Source organism: Heterocephalus glaber, unplaced genomic scaffold (genome assembly GCF_053883595.1).
Source record: "Heterocephalus glaber isolate CG9 unplaced genomic scaffold, H.glaber_assembly_v1.0 deba00001610, whole genome shotgun sequence".
Lineage (NCBI taxonomy): Eukaryota > Metazoa > Chordata > Mammalia > Rodentia > Bathyergidae > Heterocephalus > Heterocephalus glaber.
Window position 1 is genome coordinate 35,278,148 of NW_028258381.1, and position 21,225 is coordinate 35,299,372.

The 21,225-nt window shown below is 38.0% G+C and overlaps 1 protein-coding gene across 8 annotated transcripts in view; it reads left to right on the forward strand.

Moving 5' to 3' along the window:
- Nucleotides 1-21,225, forward strand: part of Rnf216 (ring finger protein 216) — a 163,644-nt gene that overhangs the window by 17,402 nt on the left and 125,017 nt on the right. For all 8 annotated transcript variants that reach the window (XM_004840371.3, XM_004840375.3, XM_021254647.2 and 5 more), the window contains 2 exons: nt 7,358-7,492; nt 13,240-13,370. In XM_004840371.3, the coding sequence (XP_004840428.1) occupies nt 7,426-7,492; nt 13,240-13,370 (198 nt within the window). In that variant the 5' untranslated portion in view covers nt 7,358-7,425. The remainder of the gene's footprint in view (nt 1-7,357; nt 7,493-13,239; nt 13,371-21,225) is intronic.

The following is a 21,225-nucleotide window of genomic DNA, read 5'->3' on the forward strand; positions in this document are numbered from 1 at the left end:
CCTCCCTTCACCCCCTCCACCCTTCCCTATTTACGAAGACTTTATTTCCATTTTTTCCATTTCTCATCATTTTTTCCTTTCCCTTCTTTCCTTTCCCCTGCCCCTCCCACTACACCTACCCCTTTGGACCTTTTCTTCCTATTTTACATTATCGATTATTCATTCTAATCATTGGTACATATTAGGTATACAATAGAATGACATTCATCATTGGAAATTTGCACCTTTACATAGTCTCTCTTGGTTCTTATTTTTCACCCTTGCCCAGCCCTCCCTTCAACCCCTCCATTCCTCCCTATTTACAAAGATTTTGTTCCTATTTTTCCATTTTCTCATATTAATCCCATTCCCTTCTATCCTTTCCCCTAGCCCTCCCACTTCCTTCCCCTTTGCCCCTTTTCTTCCTATTTCACATGACCTATTATATATTTAGTCCTTATTTGCACTTTCAGTTTCTCACACCAGAGAAACTATTCGGTATGTACACATGTGTGTTCTGTTTATTTCACTTAAGAGTATTGCCTCAATGTGCATCCACTTAGCTATAAATGTCTCTAATTTCTCATTTTTTAATGGCTGAGTAGTACTCCATTTTATTAAAAAACCACATTTTCTCTATCCAGTCTCCACTTGATGGGCATTTGGGCTGTTTCCAAGTTTTAGGTATTACAAACTGCACTGCTATGAACATGGGTGCACATATATCACTGTGGTATGATTCTTCTAATTCTTTGGGGAAGATCCCCAGCAGTGGAATAGTGGGGTCAAATGGGACTTCCAGTCCTAGTTCTTTGAGGTATCTCCATACTGATTTCCACAGTGCTTGCACCAGTCTACACTCCCACCAGCAGTGGAGCAGGGTTCCTCTTTCCCCACAGCCCCACCAGCATTTGTTATTGGTTGATTTCATGATAGCAGTCATTCTTTCTGGAGTGAAGTGGAATCTCAGCATTGTTTTTATTTGCATCTCTCGAATGACCAGTGATGTTGAACATTTTTTTCCTGTATTTATTTGCTATTTCTACTTCTTTGTCTGAGAAATGTCTGTTCATTTCAGATGACCATTTTTGGGTTGGGTCTTTAAATTTGGGAGGTCTGATCTTTTTAAGTTCTTTATAGATTCGAGATAGTAGACCTTTGTCTGAGGAAGAGCAGGTGAAGATTTTTTCCCACATTGTGGGTTGTCTCTTCACACTGCTGGTGGCTTCTCTTGCTGTGCAGAAGCTTTTTAATAAGAAGAGATCCCATTTGTTGATTGTTTGTGCTAGTTCACGGGCAACTGAGGTTTTGTTCATAAACTCTTCCTACACCAGTGTCCTCAAGAGTTCTACCTAACCTCTGTTCCAACCGTTTCAGCATTTCTGTTTTAATATTTAGATCTTTAATCCATTTTGATTTTAGTTTAGTGCATGGTGAGAGATACAGGTCTAGTTTTAATCTTTGCCAAGTTGAAGCCCAATTTTTCCAGCACCATTTATTACAGAGGCTCTCTTTCCCCCAGTGAGGGTGTTTGGCTCCTTTGTCAAAGATGAGGTGGCTGAGTGTGTCTGGAGTTGTTCTTGCATCTTCTAATCTGTTCCACTGGTCCTCAGGTCTGTTTCTTTGCCAGTACCATGCTGTTTTTATCACAGTAGCTTTGTAGTATAGTTTCAAGTTGGGGATTGTGATACCCCCTGCCATGTCTCTGTTACCTAGAATTGCTTTTGCTATTCTGGGTCTCTTCTTGCACCAAATGAATTTTTGGATTGTTTTCTTGAGGTCTATGAAGTATGCTGCTGGGATCTCAATTGGAATTGCATTAAATCTATATAGCAGTTTTGGAAGTATGGCCATTTTCACTATATTAATCCTTCCTACCCAGGAGCAGGGGATGTCTGCCCATTTTCTGATATCATCTTCAATCTCTCTTTTCAGAGTGCCATAGTTTTCAGAGAAGAGGTCTTTGATTTCTTTCGTTAGGATGATTCCTAGGTATTTCAGTTTTTTGGATGCTATTGTGAAAGGAATTGTTTGCCCTATTTCTCTCTCAGTGAGTCTGTCATTGGTGTAGAGGAAAGCTATTGATTTTTGTGTGTTGACCTTGTAACCAGCTACTTGACTGAATTTGGTTATTAAGTCTAGAAGTGGAGTTGGTGGAGTTCTTGGGGTCTTCTATATAGAGTATCATGTCATCTGCAAATAATGACAATTTGACTTCTTCATTACCTATCTTTATTCCTTTTATTTCTTTCTCTTGTCTAATTGCCGTGGCTAATGTTTCTAGAACTATATTGAACAAGAGTGGTGATAGTGGACATCCTTGTCTTGTTCCTGATTTTAGTGTGAAGGATTTCAGTTTTTGACCATTTAGTATGATATTGGCTCTTGGTTTTTTATAGATGGCTTCTATCAGTTTGAAGTAGAGACCATCTATTCCAATTTTTTGTAGGGTTTTTATCATAAATGCATGTTGGATTTTGTCAAATGCTTTTTCTGTGTCTATGGAGATAATCATATGGTTTTTGACCTTGGCTCTATTGATATAGTGTATTACATTAATTGATTTTCATATATTGAACCATCCCTGCATCCCTGGGATGAATCCCACTTGATCAGGGTGTATGATCTTCTTGATGATCTTCTGCATTCTGTTTGCCATTATCTTAGTAAGGATTTTTGCATCTATGTTCATTAGTGAGATTGGCCTATAGTTCTCTTTTTCAGTTGGGTCTTTCTCTGCTTTGGGGATCAAGGTGATGCTTGCTTCCAGGAATGAATTTGGGAGTATTGCTTCCCTTTCAATTTCTTTGAAGAGTTTAAACAGTAGTGGCAGCAGTTCCTCTCTAAATGTCTTGTAGAATTCAGCAGTGAAGCCATCAGGGCCCAGGCTTTTCTTAGTTGATAAGTTTTTAATTGCATTTTCAATTTCATTGGTTGATATTGGGTTGTTCAGAATTTTTAGGTCTTCTTCGTTCAACTTTGGTAATTCATATGTATCTAGGGATCTGTCCATTTCTTCTGTGTTGTCCATCTTATTGGTGTATAGGGTCTGGAAATAGGTCTTGGTGAACCTCTGGATTTCTGCTGGTTCTGTTGTAATTTCACCCTTTTCATTCCTAATTGCATGGATTTGGCCCTTTTCTTTCCTTTTTCTGACAAGGTTGGCTAAAGGTTTGTCGATTTTGTTCTTTCAAAGAACCAACTCTTGGCTTCATTGATTTTTTTGTATCGTTCTCTTAGTCTCCATTGCATTGATTTCTCCTCTGATCTTTATAATTTCCTCCCTTGTATGAGCTTTGGGGTTGTCCTGCTCTTCTTTTTCTAGAAGCTTGAGGTTCAGCATCAGGTTGTTTAATCGGGCTCGTTCTGTTTTCCTAATATGCGTATTCACTGCTATGAATTTCCCTCATAAGATTGCTTTCATTGTGCCTCATAGATTCTGATGTTGTATTGTCATTGTCATTTAATTGAAGGAACTGTCTGATTTCTTCTTTAATTTCCTCTGTGACCCATTGGTTATTCAGAAGTGTGTTGTTCAATTTCCACGTGTTTATGAAATGTTTTGAGTTTGTTTTGCTATGGATCTCCAATTTCATCGCACTATGGTCTGATGATATACAGGGGATAACTTCAATTCCTTTGCACTTACTTAAACATGTTCTATGTGTGAGTATGTGGTCTATTTTTGAGAATGACCCATATGTAGCTGAGAAGAATGTGTATTCTGATTTTGTGGGGTAGAACACTCTATAAACATCTGTTCATTTGTTTAAGAGTTCGATTGAGTTCTAGTATTTCATTACTTATTTTTTGTCTAGTTGATCTATCTGTGACAGTGGGGTGTTGAGGTCCCCCACTACAATTGTATTAGTGCATATATGACTTTTCATGTCCTTTAGTATTTGTTTTATATAGTTGGGTGCACTAGTGTTTGGTGCATAGATATTTATGATTGTCATCTCTTCCTCTTGGATTCTTCCCTTTACAAGGATGTAGCGTCCTTCTTCTTCTCTCTTAATCAGTGTTGGTTTGAAATCTACTTGATCTGCCAAGAGGATAGCTACTCCTGCTTTCTTTCGGGTTCCTGTCACATGCAGTATTGTTTTCCACCCTTTAACTTTCAGTCTATGAGTTTCCTTTTGAATTAAGTGTGTTTCTTGTATGCAGTGTATTGTTGGATTTTGCTTCTTGGCCCATTCTGCCAGTCTATTTCTTTTGATTGGTGAATTGAGACCATTAACGTTGATGGTTATAACTGAAACGTATTGATTTGTCATTGCCATGACTTTTTCTTTTTGTTGGGTTCCCCCCCCTTTACATTTAATTTCTTGTCATGCCAGATGGGTTCATTCTGCTTTGCTTCCTGGGGTTGTGATCCTCAATGTCTGTTCCTAGGATATTGTGTAAAATTCTTTGGAGTGCTGGTTTGGAATTCTCGAAGTTCCTAAGGTGCTGTTTGTCATGAAAGTATCTTATTTCTCCATCCATTTTGAGAGATAGTTTTGCAGGGTACAACAATCTGGGTTGGAGGCTGTTTTCTTTTAGGGCTTGGAATATGTCACTCCAAGCTCTTCTTGCCTTGATGGTTTGTGTTGAGAAGTCTGCTGTGATTCTGATGGGCTTTCCTTTGTATGTGATTTGTTTCTTTTCTCTGACTGCTTGGAGAACTTTGTTCTTCAGTTGTGTTTCTGGAATCTTAACAATTATGTGCCTATGTGTAGATTTTTTTTGAACAAGGCCCGTTGGAGTCCTATATGCCTCACTTATCTGTATGTCAAGCTCTTTTCCCCTGCTTGGTAAGTTTTCTGCCATTATTTCAGTGAAGAGATTTTTTTATGTCATCTGCACTCTCTCCTGTTTCTTCATTGAGCCCAATCAGTCTTATGTTATTCTTTTTTGCATCATCTAGCAGCTGCTGGACTGATTTCTCATGTTCCCTTATAATTTTGAAGCAATTTTTCTTTTCCTGGTCACTAATTGCAATCTTATCTTCTATATCTGAAATTCTGTCCTCACATTGGCTCATTCTGCTGTGTAGACTTTCAATGGAGTTTTTCATGTCCTGGAACTCTATTTGCATCTGTTTTATGGATTCCATTTGTTTCCTATGTTGGGATTCCATCATGTTCCTCAGCTCCTCTCTAGATTTATTAATCATGTCTTGCACTAGGGGCACAATTTCTCCTGTTATCTGAGAAATTATTTCTGATTTCATTTTTTCCAGATCCCCTTTTGTTGCCAGTTCAGTGGGTCCACGTGGTTGAGTATCAGAGTGTTCCGTCTCATTTCCCTTTGGGGTTGCTGTAGGTGATCTGGAAATCTGGTTTTGAGACTTATTTACGTGTTTTTCTCATTTCGACTGGGGCGGGGGGCTGTTAGCGCTTGCACGGATTACCTCCTCTGAGCTGGGTGAGGTGGGACAGGGGCCGGGAGCAGCGGTAGGGATGGTGACCCAAAAGCCCTTTCCTGTGGGCTGGGAGCAGCCGGAGGGATGGTGGCCGGGAAACCCCTTCCTCTGGACCAGGAGCAGTGGGATGGTGGCTCAGAAGCCCCTCCCTCTGGGCCGGGAGCCCCTTCCTCTGGGCCAGGAGCGGTGGGACAGAAGGTGGCCCAAAAGCCCTTTCCTCTGGGCTGGGAGCAGCGGGAGGGATGGTGACCGGGAAGCCCCTTCCTCGGGACCAGGAGCAGTGGGACGACGGCTCAGAAGCCCCTACCTCTGGGCCGGGAACAGTGGGACTCAGTACCTTGGTCTGGTGATCTGGTGTCCTCTGCGTCTTTGTAGTGTGGAATCAGGTGGCTGCCTGTCTGCAGTGGGGTGATTTGGCTTGTGTTCCGTGCGACTGGGTACCTCGGTAGGGCATGGGCAGACCTGCCTGTCTGCAGCAAGCTGATTCGGCGTCTTCCGCACGACTCAGGACCTCGGTAGGGCGTGCACAGACCTGCCTGTCTGCAGCGGGCTGATTCCGCATGTGTTCCGCGCGACTGGGGACCTCGGTAGGGTGTCTCTATTAACACTTTTTATCGAGGTGTAATTTATGTAGAGTGGAATGAGGAGGTGTCAAGAATACAGTTTGACCCATTTTTTCCACATTTTGTCCATTTTGACAGATGCAAACAGTCATGTAATCTACAACTTCATCGGGTTCTAGAATATTTTTGATATCTCCAAAAGTTCTCATTTTCTTCCTGGTCATCCCTCCTTCCTCAGAGCAGTCTTTGATTTCTGTCAATATAAATTAGATTTTCCTCTTCTAGAACTTCATAGAAATAAATTGTCAGACTGTGGGGTTATATGCTCAGTATTAGAGTGCTTGTCCAGCATGTGCCAAGCTCTGGGTTCAATCTCTAGCCCTGTGAAGAGAAAAAAAGGCAGAAGGGAAGAAGGGCGAATGGGAGGAAAGGAAGATGAAAGGAAGGAAATGGACTGCTAGCCCATTTCTCCTCTCCTAATAGACATGGTTTTGGGGTCCAGTGTATTCCCATATGAATTTATCTCCCAAATACTTGTCGCCATTTCTCAGCCTTAACCCTTCCCTAATTTGTGTGTTTCTGTTAACATTACTCATCTGTAGTGATGTAATGTCTTGGCTTTAGCACCACTAATCTTTTTTTTTTTTAATTCTACCCAAGTGTATTATTTAGATTAATAAATGTTCATGTTTTGCCTTGTTTGCTTCAGATATCTTTAAAAGGAGAAAAACGATGTTATATATAATTGAAGTTGAAGCCTTAATTCATTTTCAGTCCCCTTTTCCCAGAATTAGTCACTGTCCTGAACTTTGTGAATTTACTCCTATGCATAATGTGTATTTTAATATTTAAGTATATTGTATTTTAAGCTTTTATATAAATTTATGTAACTGTCAACACTTGTTTTTATAGTTACCCATGTTGGTACACATAGATGCAATTTATTTGTGTCACATTCTTTTATGAATTTTATTTATCTGTTTCTTTCCTGGTGTCCAATAAGGTCATTTCCAATTGCATTTATTGCACTTATTTCTGTAGTAACATCCTTACCACACTTGCTGTTTGTTATGCATATTCCCTGGAGAATATGCACAAGATTCTTAGCTGCATACCTGGAAGTAGAATTGCTCAGTCATAAGGAATGCCCTCCAGAATGTCTTGTGTGTGTGTGTGTGTGTGTGTGTGTGTGAATCGCCTGTTCATATTCTTGGCCAGTGTTTTGTATCTGAATGTGAGTCCTGTATTAGCACTTTGCCTCTTTAATATGTACATTAAAATTTTTATTGCCATATGTTTTGAGTTTGTGTTTTCTTAATGTTTTCAGAATATGCTTGCAATGCTGCTTTGACCAGATATGTGGAAAGAATTTTAATACTTTGTCATTCTGAATGTTCTTCTTTTTCAGACCCTTTGAACAGATGGTCACCATGCTGAGATATTAGCCATCACATATGAGTATGCCCGCATTTGAAAATGGCAGAGGGAAACAGCAATGAAGAGGTGATTCACTTGAACAGTTTTCACTGCCACAGAGGACAAGGTAAGTTGTTTGTTCTCACTTTCTGTTGTCCCTTGTTCCTTTTTCACTTACTATTACAAGCAGTATCTTCTTTAAAATGAACCCGTTATGCTGTTTAGAATTCAGAGACATTGAGTTTTTAGACCTCATACATCAGGCACGAAAGGACTTGTCAGACTAGAATTGTGTCAGATGATGATACCTGCAGCATGAATGAAATTGAAGAATCACCTATCATAAGTAGATTAACTAGCTAGAAAATAAGATGTGAATGTGCAGTCATTGGGTCTGAACAGGTGGGGCTACAGAAGAGGGTTGATTCTGCCTTTTTTTTTCTTATTCTTTTTTTGTTGTTGTTGTTACTGGGGATCAAACTCGGGTCCTTGCGCTTGCACAGCAGGCGGTGAAACCACTGAGCTAAATCCCCAGCCCAGTTCTGCTTTTGACGAAATGGCGGTGGCACCAGAGCGCTCCCAGGTCTGCTGAGTGCATAGCAAGGTTCTGCTGAACTTTCTTGTCCTTATACTGCACATAACTTCTTTTTTTTCCAAAAGATTCTGGCTTAGCTTTATGGAGAATTTTAGGACATATATTTTTTGTTTGTTTCTTGTACAGTATTTAAAATTTTAGCAAATTCATTGATTCCTAAAGGGAAAATACCTTTCTGTAACATTCCTAAGTATATATGAAATTTCCTGCCAAGTCCTAATTGCGTTTAAAGGAAAAAAATTATGCTGATGAATAGAAAAAGAATTCTTCAAGCGCAAGGACCCGAGTTTGATCCCCGGTACCGAAAAAAAAAAAAAAAAAAAGAAAAAGAATTCTTAATGTACTCATTTCTTTTTTTTTGCGGTACCAGGGATCAAACTCAGGATCTTGCGCTTGCGAGGCAAGTGCAGTACCACTGAGCTAAGTCCCCGGCAATATACTCATTTCTTACAAGTACAGATCCTATGAAAAATAGGCTGAACTGGTCTTGTTTTCTTCCATTAATAATATTTTGTATTAATGAAGATGATTTTTTTCTAGAAGAATAAATTATATTTTAACTTTCAGAGCATTTAAAATTATTAAGTAAATTGAAAAAAATAAAATCAAGCTATACAGCTATTCAAGTTATGAGAACAAAAGAAATACTGATCTTTAGGATTTTATTAATAGTGTATTTTAACTTGGTAGTTATTGCAGCCATAAATTACTGTAGTATATACAGAGTATTAAATCTTAGTTATAACTTGAATATGTGATCATTTCAAATTTTTCTGTACATATATATAAAATTAATGTTATTTTAAAATTGGGCCTTACATTTTTTAAAGAACAACTAATTCCTTCTGGAAAATTACTAATTTTGGAAGTGTATTTTCTATTAGACAGGTATATATACTCTGTACCTACCATGAGAATTTTTTTTATGCATGTTGTTTTATTTTTTTTATTAACTGAATTAATTTCAGTATACCAACCTCTGTAGTGTTTTTTAAGTGTGTAGTTCAATGAGTTTGGGCAAATGAATTCATTACTTCATTCATAATAATACCCGGAAGATTCCTTTGTGCCTCTTTGCAGTCACTCTTTACCCTATTTCTCATCTAAGAAAACCACTAATCTGTTCTTTGTCACTATTCGGTTTCATATAAATGGAATTGTTAGTGGGGGTACTGGAGTGCTGTGGGCTCCTCAGGGGTCCGTTTAGACCCTTTGTTTCCTGAACAAAGAATTGGACAGGAAACAAAGTAGCAAAGTTTTACATTTATTAAAGGTATTAAAGGTAAGAAAAGGAAGAAGTGCTCTAAAAAGCGCTGTACAGATGGAGTGCAGGTCTAATTAAAGTACAAAAGAAAATGTGTTCTGGATGCAGACTGGGCCACTGAGAAAGAAGGCTGCTGTCTTTTATACCCCATTCTGACATCAGATCTACACTGTGCTATCAAAACCCTACTTGATCTTGTGCTGGAAGAATTGAAGACACCATTCTCTAATTGGTAGCAGGTACAGGGCTTAGAAGCCATAATGCACATGTCCTGAATCTCCATGATTGACAGGTCATGCCCACCTGCCCAGCAGCTTTGGCATTCCCTAATCTGCCTCAGAATCACACAGTATATGCTCTTTGTATCAGAATTCTTTTGCCAAACATAATTTTTTGAGATTTATCCATGTTGCATGTACAAGTTTTTAATTTCCTTTTTAATTGCTCAATAGAATTCTACTTTATCTCACCTAAAATTCTATACTCAGTGAAAACAGGCTTAAAAATGAAAATAAATGTTGAAAGTCCAGGTATGAAAAAAACAATAACATGCAAATAGCTCAGAAAAGGAGCTAGTATAGCTACACAATATCAGGTAAAGTAGAAACCCCAGTCAAAAGTATGAAGAGTTCCTAAGAATCACAACCCTGGGAAGATAAATTCTAATTCTAATCCTTGTATACTTAGTAACATATTACAGAGCACACATTGCCAGAACTAAAAGGAGAATTGGACAAATCACCAATCATAATGGGAGACTTTAACCCAGTTCTTATAATAACTGAGAGAACATGCACACAAAAATAACTTGTAAACATAGATTAGAAGAACATGGTCAGCGAATTTGACAAAATAGATATACAAAATACTGTACCCATTGTATTGACTAAATTGGCCATATCTGGAGGCGTATAACAAGTTTTAAGTTTCAGGGGGCTTACTGAGGCAGAAAGAGCATGAGTTCAAGGCCAGTCTGACCACTATGGTGAGACCTCTTCTCAAAACAAATAAATAAATAATTTTAAATTAGGGGATTGGAGTCATGCAGATTATGTTCTCTAACCACATTGGAATTATGCTGTAAATCACTTATAGAAATATTATTAGAAAATCCCTGTATGTGTGAAAATAGAAATAGACTGCAAAATGACCCATTACAGTTGAAATCACAATGAAAATTAGAGAATATTTTTAGTTGGATGATAATGAAAATGTAATGTATAGAAGCTTTTGAGATATTTATAATGCCATATTTTAAAGAAAAATTATGACCTAAAATGTATGTATTAATAAGAAGTAAAGCTAGAAATTTATAAGTCAGGACTCAGCAGACTTTAAAGGGCCGAGTAGTACTAGCTTTGTAGGCCAGTGGTCTGTATCACAACTATTTAGCAACACATTTTATCCACTAAAATTGAATGTGGGCCCAGTGTAGTGGCACACACCTGTAATGCCAGCACTCCTGAGGCAGGAGGATGGCCAAGAGTTCAAGGCCAGCCTGAACCACACAGAGAGACCCTGTCACAAAACCAAAACAAAAGAATTAAGGGGAAGCGTAATAACAGTGACTCATCAGACAGACTCTTGGGATACCATCTAGCTTACTAACAGATGGGTCATGAAAGTCCCAGAACAGGAAAGGATACAGAGCAGCAAAAAATGTTTGAGAAAGCAGTGGCTGAAAATTTACTAAAATTGATGGAGAATGTTAATCTACACATTCAGGAAACTAAATGGACTTCCAAAAAGGATAAATATACAAAGATGCCAAGTGTGGTGGAGTGTGCTTGTAATTCCAGCACTCAGGAGGCTGAAACAGAAGGAGCTCTATGAGTTGCAAGCCAGTATGGACTCAGTGAGTTCAAGGCTAGCCTGAACTACACAGTGGGGACCCTATCTCAAAATCCAAAAACAAAACAGACAAAACAAAGAGCTATTCCTAGACTGGTCTTGGTCATTTGCTTCCTGGAGGGCCATGACTTGTTGATTGTATGGATAGAAATCTGGAAACAACTTTGCCTATTAAGAGACCAAAGACTTCAAATCCCTCTCACTTCTGCCCTCAGTAGTATCCTGACTTCTGAGCTTTTCTCGGGTTTTGAAGCATGTTGGCTGCCTCCATGCAGGCTCTGGGTTTGCATCTTCTCCACTAGGTTAAAGTACTTGGTGCCTGTAAATCTGCTATTTTCTAGAATTTTGTTCAAGTCCTTTGCCTAGTATAATCTCCTTTCCTTTTCTTTTTTGTACTTAAGGGTAAGTTCCTTTACTGTCATTTTAGTGGGGTTTCAGGAGGTGGTAGTGATTAAGCACATGGGTTCATTTTGCCAGGTTTAACTGGGATTTCTTCCCTGCGTGCCTACCAGGCCCTCAGTTCACTTAGTTGCTGTATTTGTCAGCCTGTTGTGAAAGGTAGTCTTGGCTTTATGAAAAGACCATTGAACTTGAAGTTAGGCATCTTTACTGTGTGTCAGGCACTATAATAAGCATACATTTTGTGTGACTTCTCAACTGATCCTCACATTTACTTGAAATAGGCACCATTGTTCACCTTTTTTAATGTTGAGGAAATGGATACTTAAAGCAAGCAGGTAGCACCAAGAGCCAATGTGTTGTGGAGCTAAGATTGAAACACAAACAGTCTGCCTGAGATTCTGTAGATGCCCATTTTAAACTGCTTTCTCTGCCACCTCTGCAGCCTTCTTACCAGAACAAAATGAGATCATTGATTTTTGTTTTGTTTTGTTTTCTTGTGGTACTGGGGATCAAACTCAGGACCTTGCACTTGTAAGGCAGGCACGACACCACTGAGCTAAATCCCCTACCCGAGATCATTGATTTTTGATTGACTTTCAAATTGTAGAGCACCAAAAAATATGTGAGATGTTAAACTTAAGAAAAATAACCACAAGCTTCAGTGAAGGACTTGCCAGAATTACAATAGTGATGCTTCTGTCTTTTCTTGCTGCTGCTGCTGCTACACTTTCTTTCTTTCTGGACCCTCAATGCATTTTCTTTTTATTGCTTATTTTAACCTTTAACATTCCTATGGAACCAGACAAAAAATGCAAGTGTTTAAAATCTATCTTCAAACAGATAAAAGATAGTAGAAACCTAGAACGCAATTATCACATTTAGATAGTTAAAGGAAAGTTAAGGATAGGAAAGTTAAGTTACTTTCTGTCATAGATGCTCAATGGGTGCTTGACTAAAACATTGGAATATGTTTGCTTAAATGAACCTTAAAGTTTATGTCTCAGCAGCAAGTGAAATTTTTACTATTTTGGGGTGATACTTTTCTCCAGCCTACCAGTTTAAATAAAATACTGTTTTATTCCTGGAAGGAGTAGAAGTGGTTGGGAAGCCATCATTTAGTTCTTTCTTTCTTTCTTTCGTTCTCTCTCTCTCTCGCTCGCTCTTTCTTTCTTTCTTTCTTTCTTTCTTTCTTTCTTTCTTTCTTTCTTTCTGGTACTGGGGATTGAACTTGGGACCTTGCGCTTGCGAGGCAGGTGCCAGAACCACTGAGCTAAATCCCCGGCCCAGTACTTTATTTATTTTTGTTTTCTGAGACAGGGTCTCACTATGTACCCCAGGCTGGCCTCAGACTGCCTCAGCCTTCCTAGTGCTGGGATTACAGGTGTGCCCCACCATGCCCAGCTTCCAACCTATTATTTTAAATAATTGATAATCCTGAGTGTAAGTGTCAGATTTCTTTTAGCAAGTCCAAAAATATACTCTTGGCAAACAGCATGGTATCTGGCACATCCTTGTAATCCCAGCGCCTCAGGAGACTGAGATAGGAGGATGGCAAGTTTGAGGCTAGTCAAGGCAACTTATGAAAGGCTGTCTCAAGAAAGTAAAACATCAGCATGGAAATATGCAATTTACCTGTGGTTTGCTTTGAGAAGGTAAGTTAGCATGCCTAGTAGCCATGAATTTGGCTTTAGGCTAAAGTACAGTGAAAGTACTGACTGATTGTTCTGGCCTCCCAGTAACAGTATTCTGTGACTTCCCATAGACTGGATCAGTCTCAGAGATGGGCCCATCACCATATCTGACTCCTCCGATGAGGAAGGGATTCCAATGCAGGTCACGCCAGCTCCCGAGCATCATGAAGAGGACCTGGATGATGACGTCATCCTGACTGAAGTGAGTTTTCTTAAAACTACTGTGGTGTGGGGCATTATTACAAGTTAGTGAGCTGATTCTTCAGCTACTTTCAGGGCCTCATAGAACAACTAAAACACCTCTTTGCACCTTTCTGCATCTCTGAGAACAACCCCCTTTCCACCCTGCCTCTTGCCCCCTTAGCTTTGGAAGCTGTACATCTTGCCTGTCTCTGGACTTCTGTACCATTGCTCCATCCCACAATACATGCACTAGCCCGTGCTGTTTATAAAAGCTGTAACATTGCTATATGTCTTACTGTCCAGTAGAACATATTAACCCTTAATTTCACAATCATCCTGGATATTCTTAAACTTTTTTTTTCCTTCAATTCTTTTATTGGTCCATTTTAGGTATACAATACATTTACATTTATCATTGGGTGTTGTGGCTGAACATGATGTATCTTGGTTCTTATTTTTTCCCCCATTACCTGTGCACCCTTCACCCCCTCCACCCTTCCCTATTTACATACTTTGTTTCCATTTTTTTTCTTTTCTCATAAGTTTCCCTTTCCTTCCTTTCCTTTCCCCTTCCCCTCCTACCACCCCTACCCCTTTGGACCTTTTCCTATTTCAAATTATCAATTATTCGTTTTAATTCATTTTAATTCTTACTTATACTTTCAGTTTCTCACACTAGAGAAACTATTCAATATTTACACATGTGTGTCCTATTTATTTCACTTAAGAGTATGGCCTCTATATGCATCCATTTAGCTATAAATTTCTCTAATTTCTCGTGTTTTTGATGGCTGAGTAGTACTCCATTTTATTAAAAAACCACATCATCTTTATCCAGTTTCCAGTTCATGGGCACTTGGGCTGTTTCCAAGCTTTAGCTATTACAAACTGTGCCACTATAAACATGGGTGCACATATATCCCTGTGGTATGATTCTTTTAATTCTTTGGGGGAGATCCCCAGCAGTGGAATACCAGGGCCAAATGGGACCTCTAGTCCTAGTTCTTTGAGGTATTTCCATACTGATTTCCACAGTAGTTGCACCAGTCTGCACTCCCACCAACAATGGAGAAGGTTCCTTTCTCCCCACAGCCCCACCAGCATTTGTTATTGGTTGATTTCTTGATAGCAGCCATTCTTTCTGGGGTGAGGTGGAATCTCAGCGTTGTTTTCATTTGCATCTCTCAAATGACCAGTGATATTGAACATTTTTTCATATGTTCATTTGCCATTTCTACTTCTTTGTCTGAGAAATGTCTGTTCATTTCAGATGCCCATTTTCGAATTGGATCTTTGAATTTGAGGGGTCTGATTTTTTTCAGTTCTTTATATATTCTAGATAGTAGACCTTTGTCTGAGGTACAGCTGCTGAAAATTTTTTTCCACGTTAAAGGTTGTCTCTTAGCTCTGTTGTTTTCTCTTGCAGTGCAGAAGCTTTTTAATAAGATGAGATCCCAGTTATTGATTCTTTGTGCTAGTTCCCATGCTACTGAGGTTTTGTTCATAAAGTCTTTTCCTATGCCAATGTCTTCAAGAGTTCTACCTAACTTATCTTCCAGCAAGTTTGGTGTTTCTGTCTTAATATTTAGATTTTTAATCTGCTTTGATCTTAGTTTAGTGCATGGTGATAGGTATGGGTCTAGTTTTATCTTTGACAGGTTGAAATCCAGTTTTTCCAGCACCATTTATTAAAGAGGCTATCTTTCCTCCAATGAAGGTGGTTGGCTCCTTTGTCAAAGATGAGATGGCTGAGTATGTCTGGAGTTGTTTCTGCATCTTCTAATCTATTCTGCTGATCCTCGGGTCTGTTTCTTTGCCAGTACCATGCTGTTTTTATCACAGTAGCTTTGTAGTATAGTTTCAAGTTGGGGATTGTGATACCCTCAGCCATGTCTCTGTTGCCTAGAATTGCTTTTGCTATTCCAGTTCTCTTCTGGTTCCAAATAAATTTTTGGATTGTTTTCTCTAGTTCTGTGAAGTATGTTGTTGGAATTTCAATCACCATTGCATTAAATCTATATAGTAGTTTTGGAAGTATGGCCATTTTCACTATATTGGTTCTTCCTACCCAGGAACAAGGGATGTCTTTCCATTTTCTTATATCCTCCTTGATCTCCTTTTTTAGAGTGCTGAAGTTTTAAGTATAGAGGTTTTTTGGTTCCTTTGTTAGATTGATTCCTAGATATTTCATTTTTTTTGGATGCTATTGTAAAAGGAATTGTTTCCCTAATGTCTCTCTCAGTGAGTCTGCTATTTGTGTATAAGAAGGCTATTGTTTTTTGAGTGTTGACCTTATATCCAGCTACTCTACTGAATCTGTCAATTAGGTCTAGAAGTCTTTTGGCTGAGTTTTTTGGGTCTTCTGTGTAAAGCATCATATCATCAGCAAATAATGACAGTTTAACTTCTTCCTTTCCTCTTAAACTTTATGTGAATTTTACAGTCAGCTTTTCTAGTTCCAAAAGATAATCAATTTGTCTAAATTAAAACAGATTTTCTTGCTGTTTTTATAGAACAGTTTATGCAATACTGACTCTTTCTAAACAGGAACAGGTTTAGAGTAAGATTTGTCTTTCCATATAGTTTAACCACCTTTTCTGTGCTTCTGTCAGAGCATTTTGAATTTTTCTTAATACAGATCTCAAACATTCTTTGTTATTTATTCTTTTTTTTTTTTTTTTTTTGATACCGGGGATCAAACTCTGGACCTTGTGCTTGTGAGGCAGGTGCGGTGACACAGCTAAATCACCGGCCCCCCCTTGGTTGTTTATTCTTGGTTATTTTCTTTTCTGTTACTTTTGTGAATAGCATCTTTACTTCCATTGTACCTTTTAACTTTTATTCAAAATTTAAGTCTGAGGGCCAGGGATTTAGCTCAGTGGTGCCGCTGCCTGCCTCGTAAGCGCAAGGTCCCGAGTTTGATCTCTGGTACCAAAAAAAAAATTTAAGTCTGTTCACTTAACATTAATTCCACAATTACTTTTTATTATGTATAGTCATTTTTCATTTGAGTCATATTTCTTGAGAATTTGCATGTAATCTGTCTGCAATTAATGATACTTAGTTTCTAGTTTTTATACTTTTTCTTTTCTAATTGTGATAACTTCCTCAAAATTTTAATAGTGGTGATAGATAAGAATAACCACTGATAAAAATGGGAATACTTTTTTTTTTTTTTTAATTATTATTTTTTGGGTACCGGGGATCGAACTTGGGACCTTGCGCTTGCAAGGCAGGCGCCAGAACCACTGAGCTAAATCCCCGGCCCTGGGAATACTTTTAATATATCTTCATTAAGTGTGATAATGCCTTTTGGCTTAAGGTGCTTTTTTTTTTTTTGGTACTGGGGATTGAACTTGGGACCTTGTGCTTGTGAGGCAGACGGTAGAACCACTGAGCTAAATCCCTGGCCCATGAGGCTATTTTTTGTAGTTCTTTGGGGGGGGCCCAAACCAGGGATCAAACTCAGGACCTTGCACTTGTGAGGCAGGCATGGCACCACTGAGCTAAATCCTCGGCCCTCAGGTGTTATTTTTTTACCCTATATTATATTTACATTATATAAAGCCATTTACTTGTACTATATTTCAAGTTTTTCATGTGAGTGGATGTGAAATTCTGTCAAATTGAATATCAGAGTCTGTGGAAATTGTCCTGTGATTTTGCTTTGATCTGATGGGGTGAATTATTCTGTCTCTGCAAAGAGCCACTTGGTCATGGTATTATAATGTGATGGTAATGTGCTGATGGTTCCATTTGCTAATGTTTTATTTAGGCTTTTTCTCCATAGACCTCATCAGAGAGACTGGCCCATAGGTTGGAGTGAGAACCTGTGTGCTCTTTGACAGCTTTTTTATGAACATGATCCTGACTTCATGAAGAGTTTGGAACTTTCTTTCTTTTTTTTTTTGTTTTAAATGTATTGAATAAAATTAAACAATTCCTGTTCTTTCTACTTATAGTTCCTCCCCTGTCCTTTTCTATTTGGTCTATTTCTACCCTTTTTTCTTGATTTGATGAAATAACTGTTAGTCTCTCTTCTTCCCTTGGTTTTCTTCCTCCTCTGCCAAAAAGACAGCTCTGAGATTTACTTGGTAGTGCCGTCATCTTATTTTCTCATTCATTAATTTCTGCTTTTGTCTTTAGTAATTTTTCTTCTGCTTTAGCATATTTAACATGTTTCTTTAGGATTTATTTTATGGACCTTTTGCTAACTTCTTGAGTTATTAATTCTTTGTTCATTCTTTCACTTTTTTCTGGTTATCGCCATGTAACATACCACCTCAAAACTTAATGGCTTAAGTCAACTGCAGTCCTTACGTTCTCTGTCTTACTTGGTGGGTGGGAACTTGAGAAATGCTTATTTGGGGACTCTGGCTGGGGGCTCGTTATTGGCTATTGTCAGATGATGCTGAAGCTGAAATGGGGCACTGGGACAGCCGGACGCTGAGGGATATCAGTCTTTTTAGGGTATCTCATATGATCTCTCTTTTTAAAACAACTGTATTCAGATACAATTCACATAACAGATAAGTCATCTATTTAAATTGTGTGATTCAGTGGTGTTAGTGTATATGTATTCATGGAGTTGTACAGTCTTCACCACAATCAGTTTAAAAACATTCACATCACCCTAAAAAGACACCCTCCACCTATTAGCTGTAACTAACCATTTTCCCCAACCTCTGCCCCTGACTCCTCATCCTATACAATCACTAATTTGGTTTTTGTTTTTGCAGATTTGCCTGTCATGTAAATTTCATATAAATGGAATCATACCATACCTAGTCTTCTATGACTGAATTCTTTTACTTAGCATAATATTTTCAAGGTTCATCCATCTTGCAGTGTATCAGTACTTAGCTCCTTTTTCAGAAGCAGCTTTATTGAGATACAATTTATATACCATATATTTCATCTATTTGAAACACACAATTCAGTGGCTTTTAGTAAATTGACACCATTTTGCATCCATCACCACCATCAATTTTAGAATATTTTCATCACCCCATGAAGAAATTGGGCTCCCATAAGCCATCACCTTCCAGTACTCTATTCCACCCTGTCCTAGGAAACTATTTTTCTATCGCCTGTCTGTACTTAGTACCTGTTCTAGACATTTCATATAAACAGAAACATACATTATGTGGTCTTTTGAAGCCATCTTCTTTCACTTAGCATGTATCAGGGTTCAGCTATGATACAGCATGAATCTATTTTGTTCCTTTTTATTGCTGAATAATATTGCATTGTATAACTGTACCATACTTTGTTTATTCATTCATTAGGTGGTAGTCATTTGAGTTGCTGTTACTTTTTGGGTATGAAGAATAATGAATAATGCTATTACATTCACATTGAAGTGGGCTGAGGATTTAGTTCAGTGGTTTCGCTGCTTGCCTTGCAAGCGCAAGGTCCCGAGTTCGATCCCTGGTACCAAAAAAAAAAAACACATTGAAGTTTGTGTGTTGACATATATTTTCATTTCTATTGTGTAAGTACTGAGGAGCGGAATTGCGACTGCTCTGTTTAGCCCTACCTGACTGACTTTCCATAGCGGCTGTACAATTTTATATTACTACTAGCAGTATTTGAGGCTTCTAGTTTCTCCATGTTATTACCAGCATCTGATACTATGTCCTTTTTATTATAGTTAGGTGATGTGAAATACTATGTAACTACAGTTTCAAGTTACATTTCCCAATGGGCAGTGATGTTGAGCATCATTTTTGTACTGTACTTATATATTGGCCGTGTTTGTATCTTCTTTTGGGGAAATGTCTTGCAGGTTTTTTGCCCATTTTTAAATGGGATATTCATCTCTATATTGAATTTTTATATATTCTAGATGCTGTGCCTTCAAAAGATAATGTGATTTGCAAATAGTTTTTCTCAGCTAGGCATGATGGTGCATGCCTGTAATCTTAGCACTCAGGAGACTGAGGTAGGAGAATCCCCTGAGTTCGAGACCAGCTTGGGCTACATAGTGAGTTCAAGGCCAGCCTGAACTACATAGCGAGATCCTGTCTCAAAAAAAATTTTTCTTTTTCTCACTCTGTAGATTGACTTTTCATTTTCTTCATGGTATCCTTTGAAACATAAAAGTTTTAAAATTTAATGAAATCCAGTTTATTTTTCCTTGTATTAGTTATCACTTTTGATACATGTCCAACACATATGACTTATTTTAAGGTCTGATTGAAGCTTCCCCACATCATCGAGGCCTTGGGACTATTATAAATTAGTACTTTAAACTCTTTTTTTTTTTTTAGTAATGTAAAAACCTTGAAACACTTTAATTCTATTCCCCTCCAAAACTTTTATTACATATTTTAGTTCTGTGTACATTTTTAAAATCCGTAGTATGGATTTTCATCTTACACAGTTAATATTCATTGCCTTATCCAGGTATTTGCCCTTTTTGTTGCTTTTCATCCCTTTATCTCTGACTTTAAACTGCCTAAAAATCACCTGTAATATTTCCTTTATGCAGACTTTGCTGATATTTTCATAAACTATAAAATTCTATAAGGCCCATATTTTAACATCTATGAAGATACTATTCTCATGTTTTCCGGATTCCATTTTTCTTTTAAAAAGTCATTCTTTAGGGCCGGGGATTGTTCAGTGGTTTTACCGCCTGCTGCGCAAGCTCAAGGACCCAAGTTAGATCTCCAATACCAAAAAAAAAAAAAAAAGTCATTCTTTAGTCTTACTTTTGTTTGAAAAAAATATATACTGCTGCTTTTAGGAGTTTTTGTTTTGTTTTGTTTTCTAAAGTCTTACTATGCTCTGCCTAGATTTCTATTGTTGAGAGGATTAAAAAATTTATTCTGCTTAGATCTTCAAAACTGAAATCAAGTCCACTAACTGTCCTTTCTTAAATATTCACATTACGTCTTCAAATATTCCTTTTCTTCCTTCTCTTCTAGAACTTCAGTTACATATTTGTTAAGATCTTTTCATTGTGTTTTTTGGTTTTGGGTTTGTTTGGGTTTTTTTTGATACCAGGGATCAAACTTGGGACCTTGCGCTTGTGAGGCAGGTGGCGGAACCACTGAGCTAAATTCCCGGCCCCTTTTCATTGTATTTTTATGTTTTATTTTATCTAATGTTCAGTTTTATCTCTATGGTTTATTCTGGTTATTTGCTTCTGGCCTGTTTTTCAACTCATTGATTTCTCTCTTTGGCTATATTTATTTAAAATGCTCTTTGTCCACCTGTTGATTCTTTATCTTACTTGCTATGTTTTTCCATTCTGGAATTTGCATGTGATTCTTACATTTCTCTGCTGAAATTTTACCATTCTAGTCTGTTTCTTCCTTACATGTGCTAAATATTATTTAGAATCCAGGTCTGATAATTCTGCTATGTGAAATCTCAGTAGGTTTGTTTCTGGTGTCTATTACTTTCTTTGGTTTTCAGTGGTCACATTGAGTTATGTGCCTAGTTATTTTTTATTGAGTGTAAGTCATGGTATATGAAAAAGCTGAGATTCTAGATGATGTTACCTTTATCCACAGAGCACCTACACTTAGGTTAAGAGCACAGGATGTCACAGTAGGGAGCTGGGATTCAGTTCCTGGGATGATAGGCGTGCTTGCTTCGTGTTCACCCTGCAGTGACGTCACCCTTCAAGCACTCACCGTGTGCCTTGAGATTTATCAGGACCTTGCCCTTTTGCTAAGTTCTGAATTCCATTTTTTGCGTCCTTAGCTTCTCAATAAGAATATACTCTTTTTAGGCGCAGTGATGGTGAGGATGATTGTAGAGTATTTTGTTGACCAAGTAAGAGTTCACTTAAAGTTTCTTAGGAAGAACCTTTAGAATGTCTGTTATTTTTTCTTTTTATGCTACAAGCAGTGTAGCAGTGA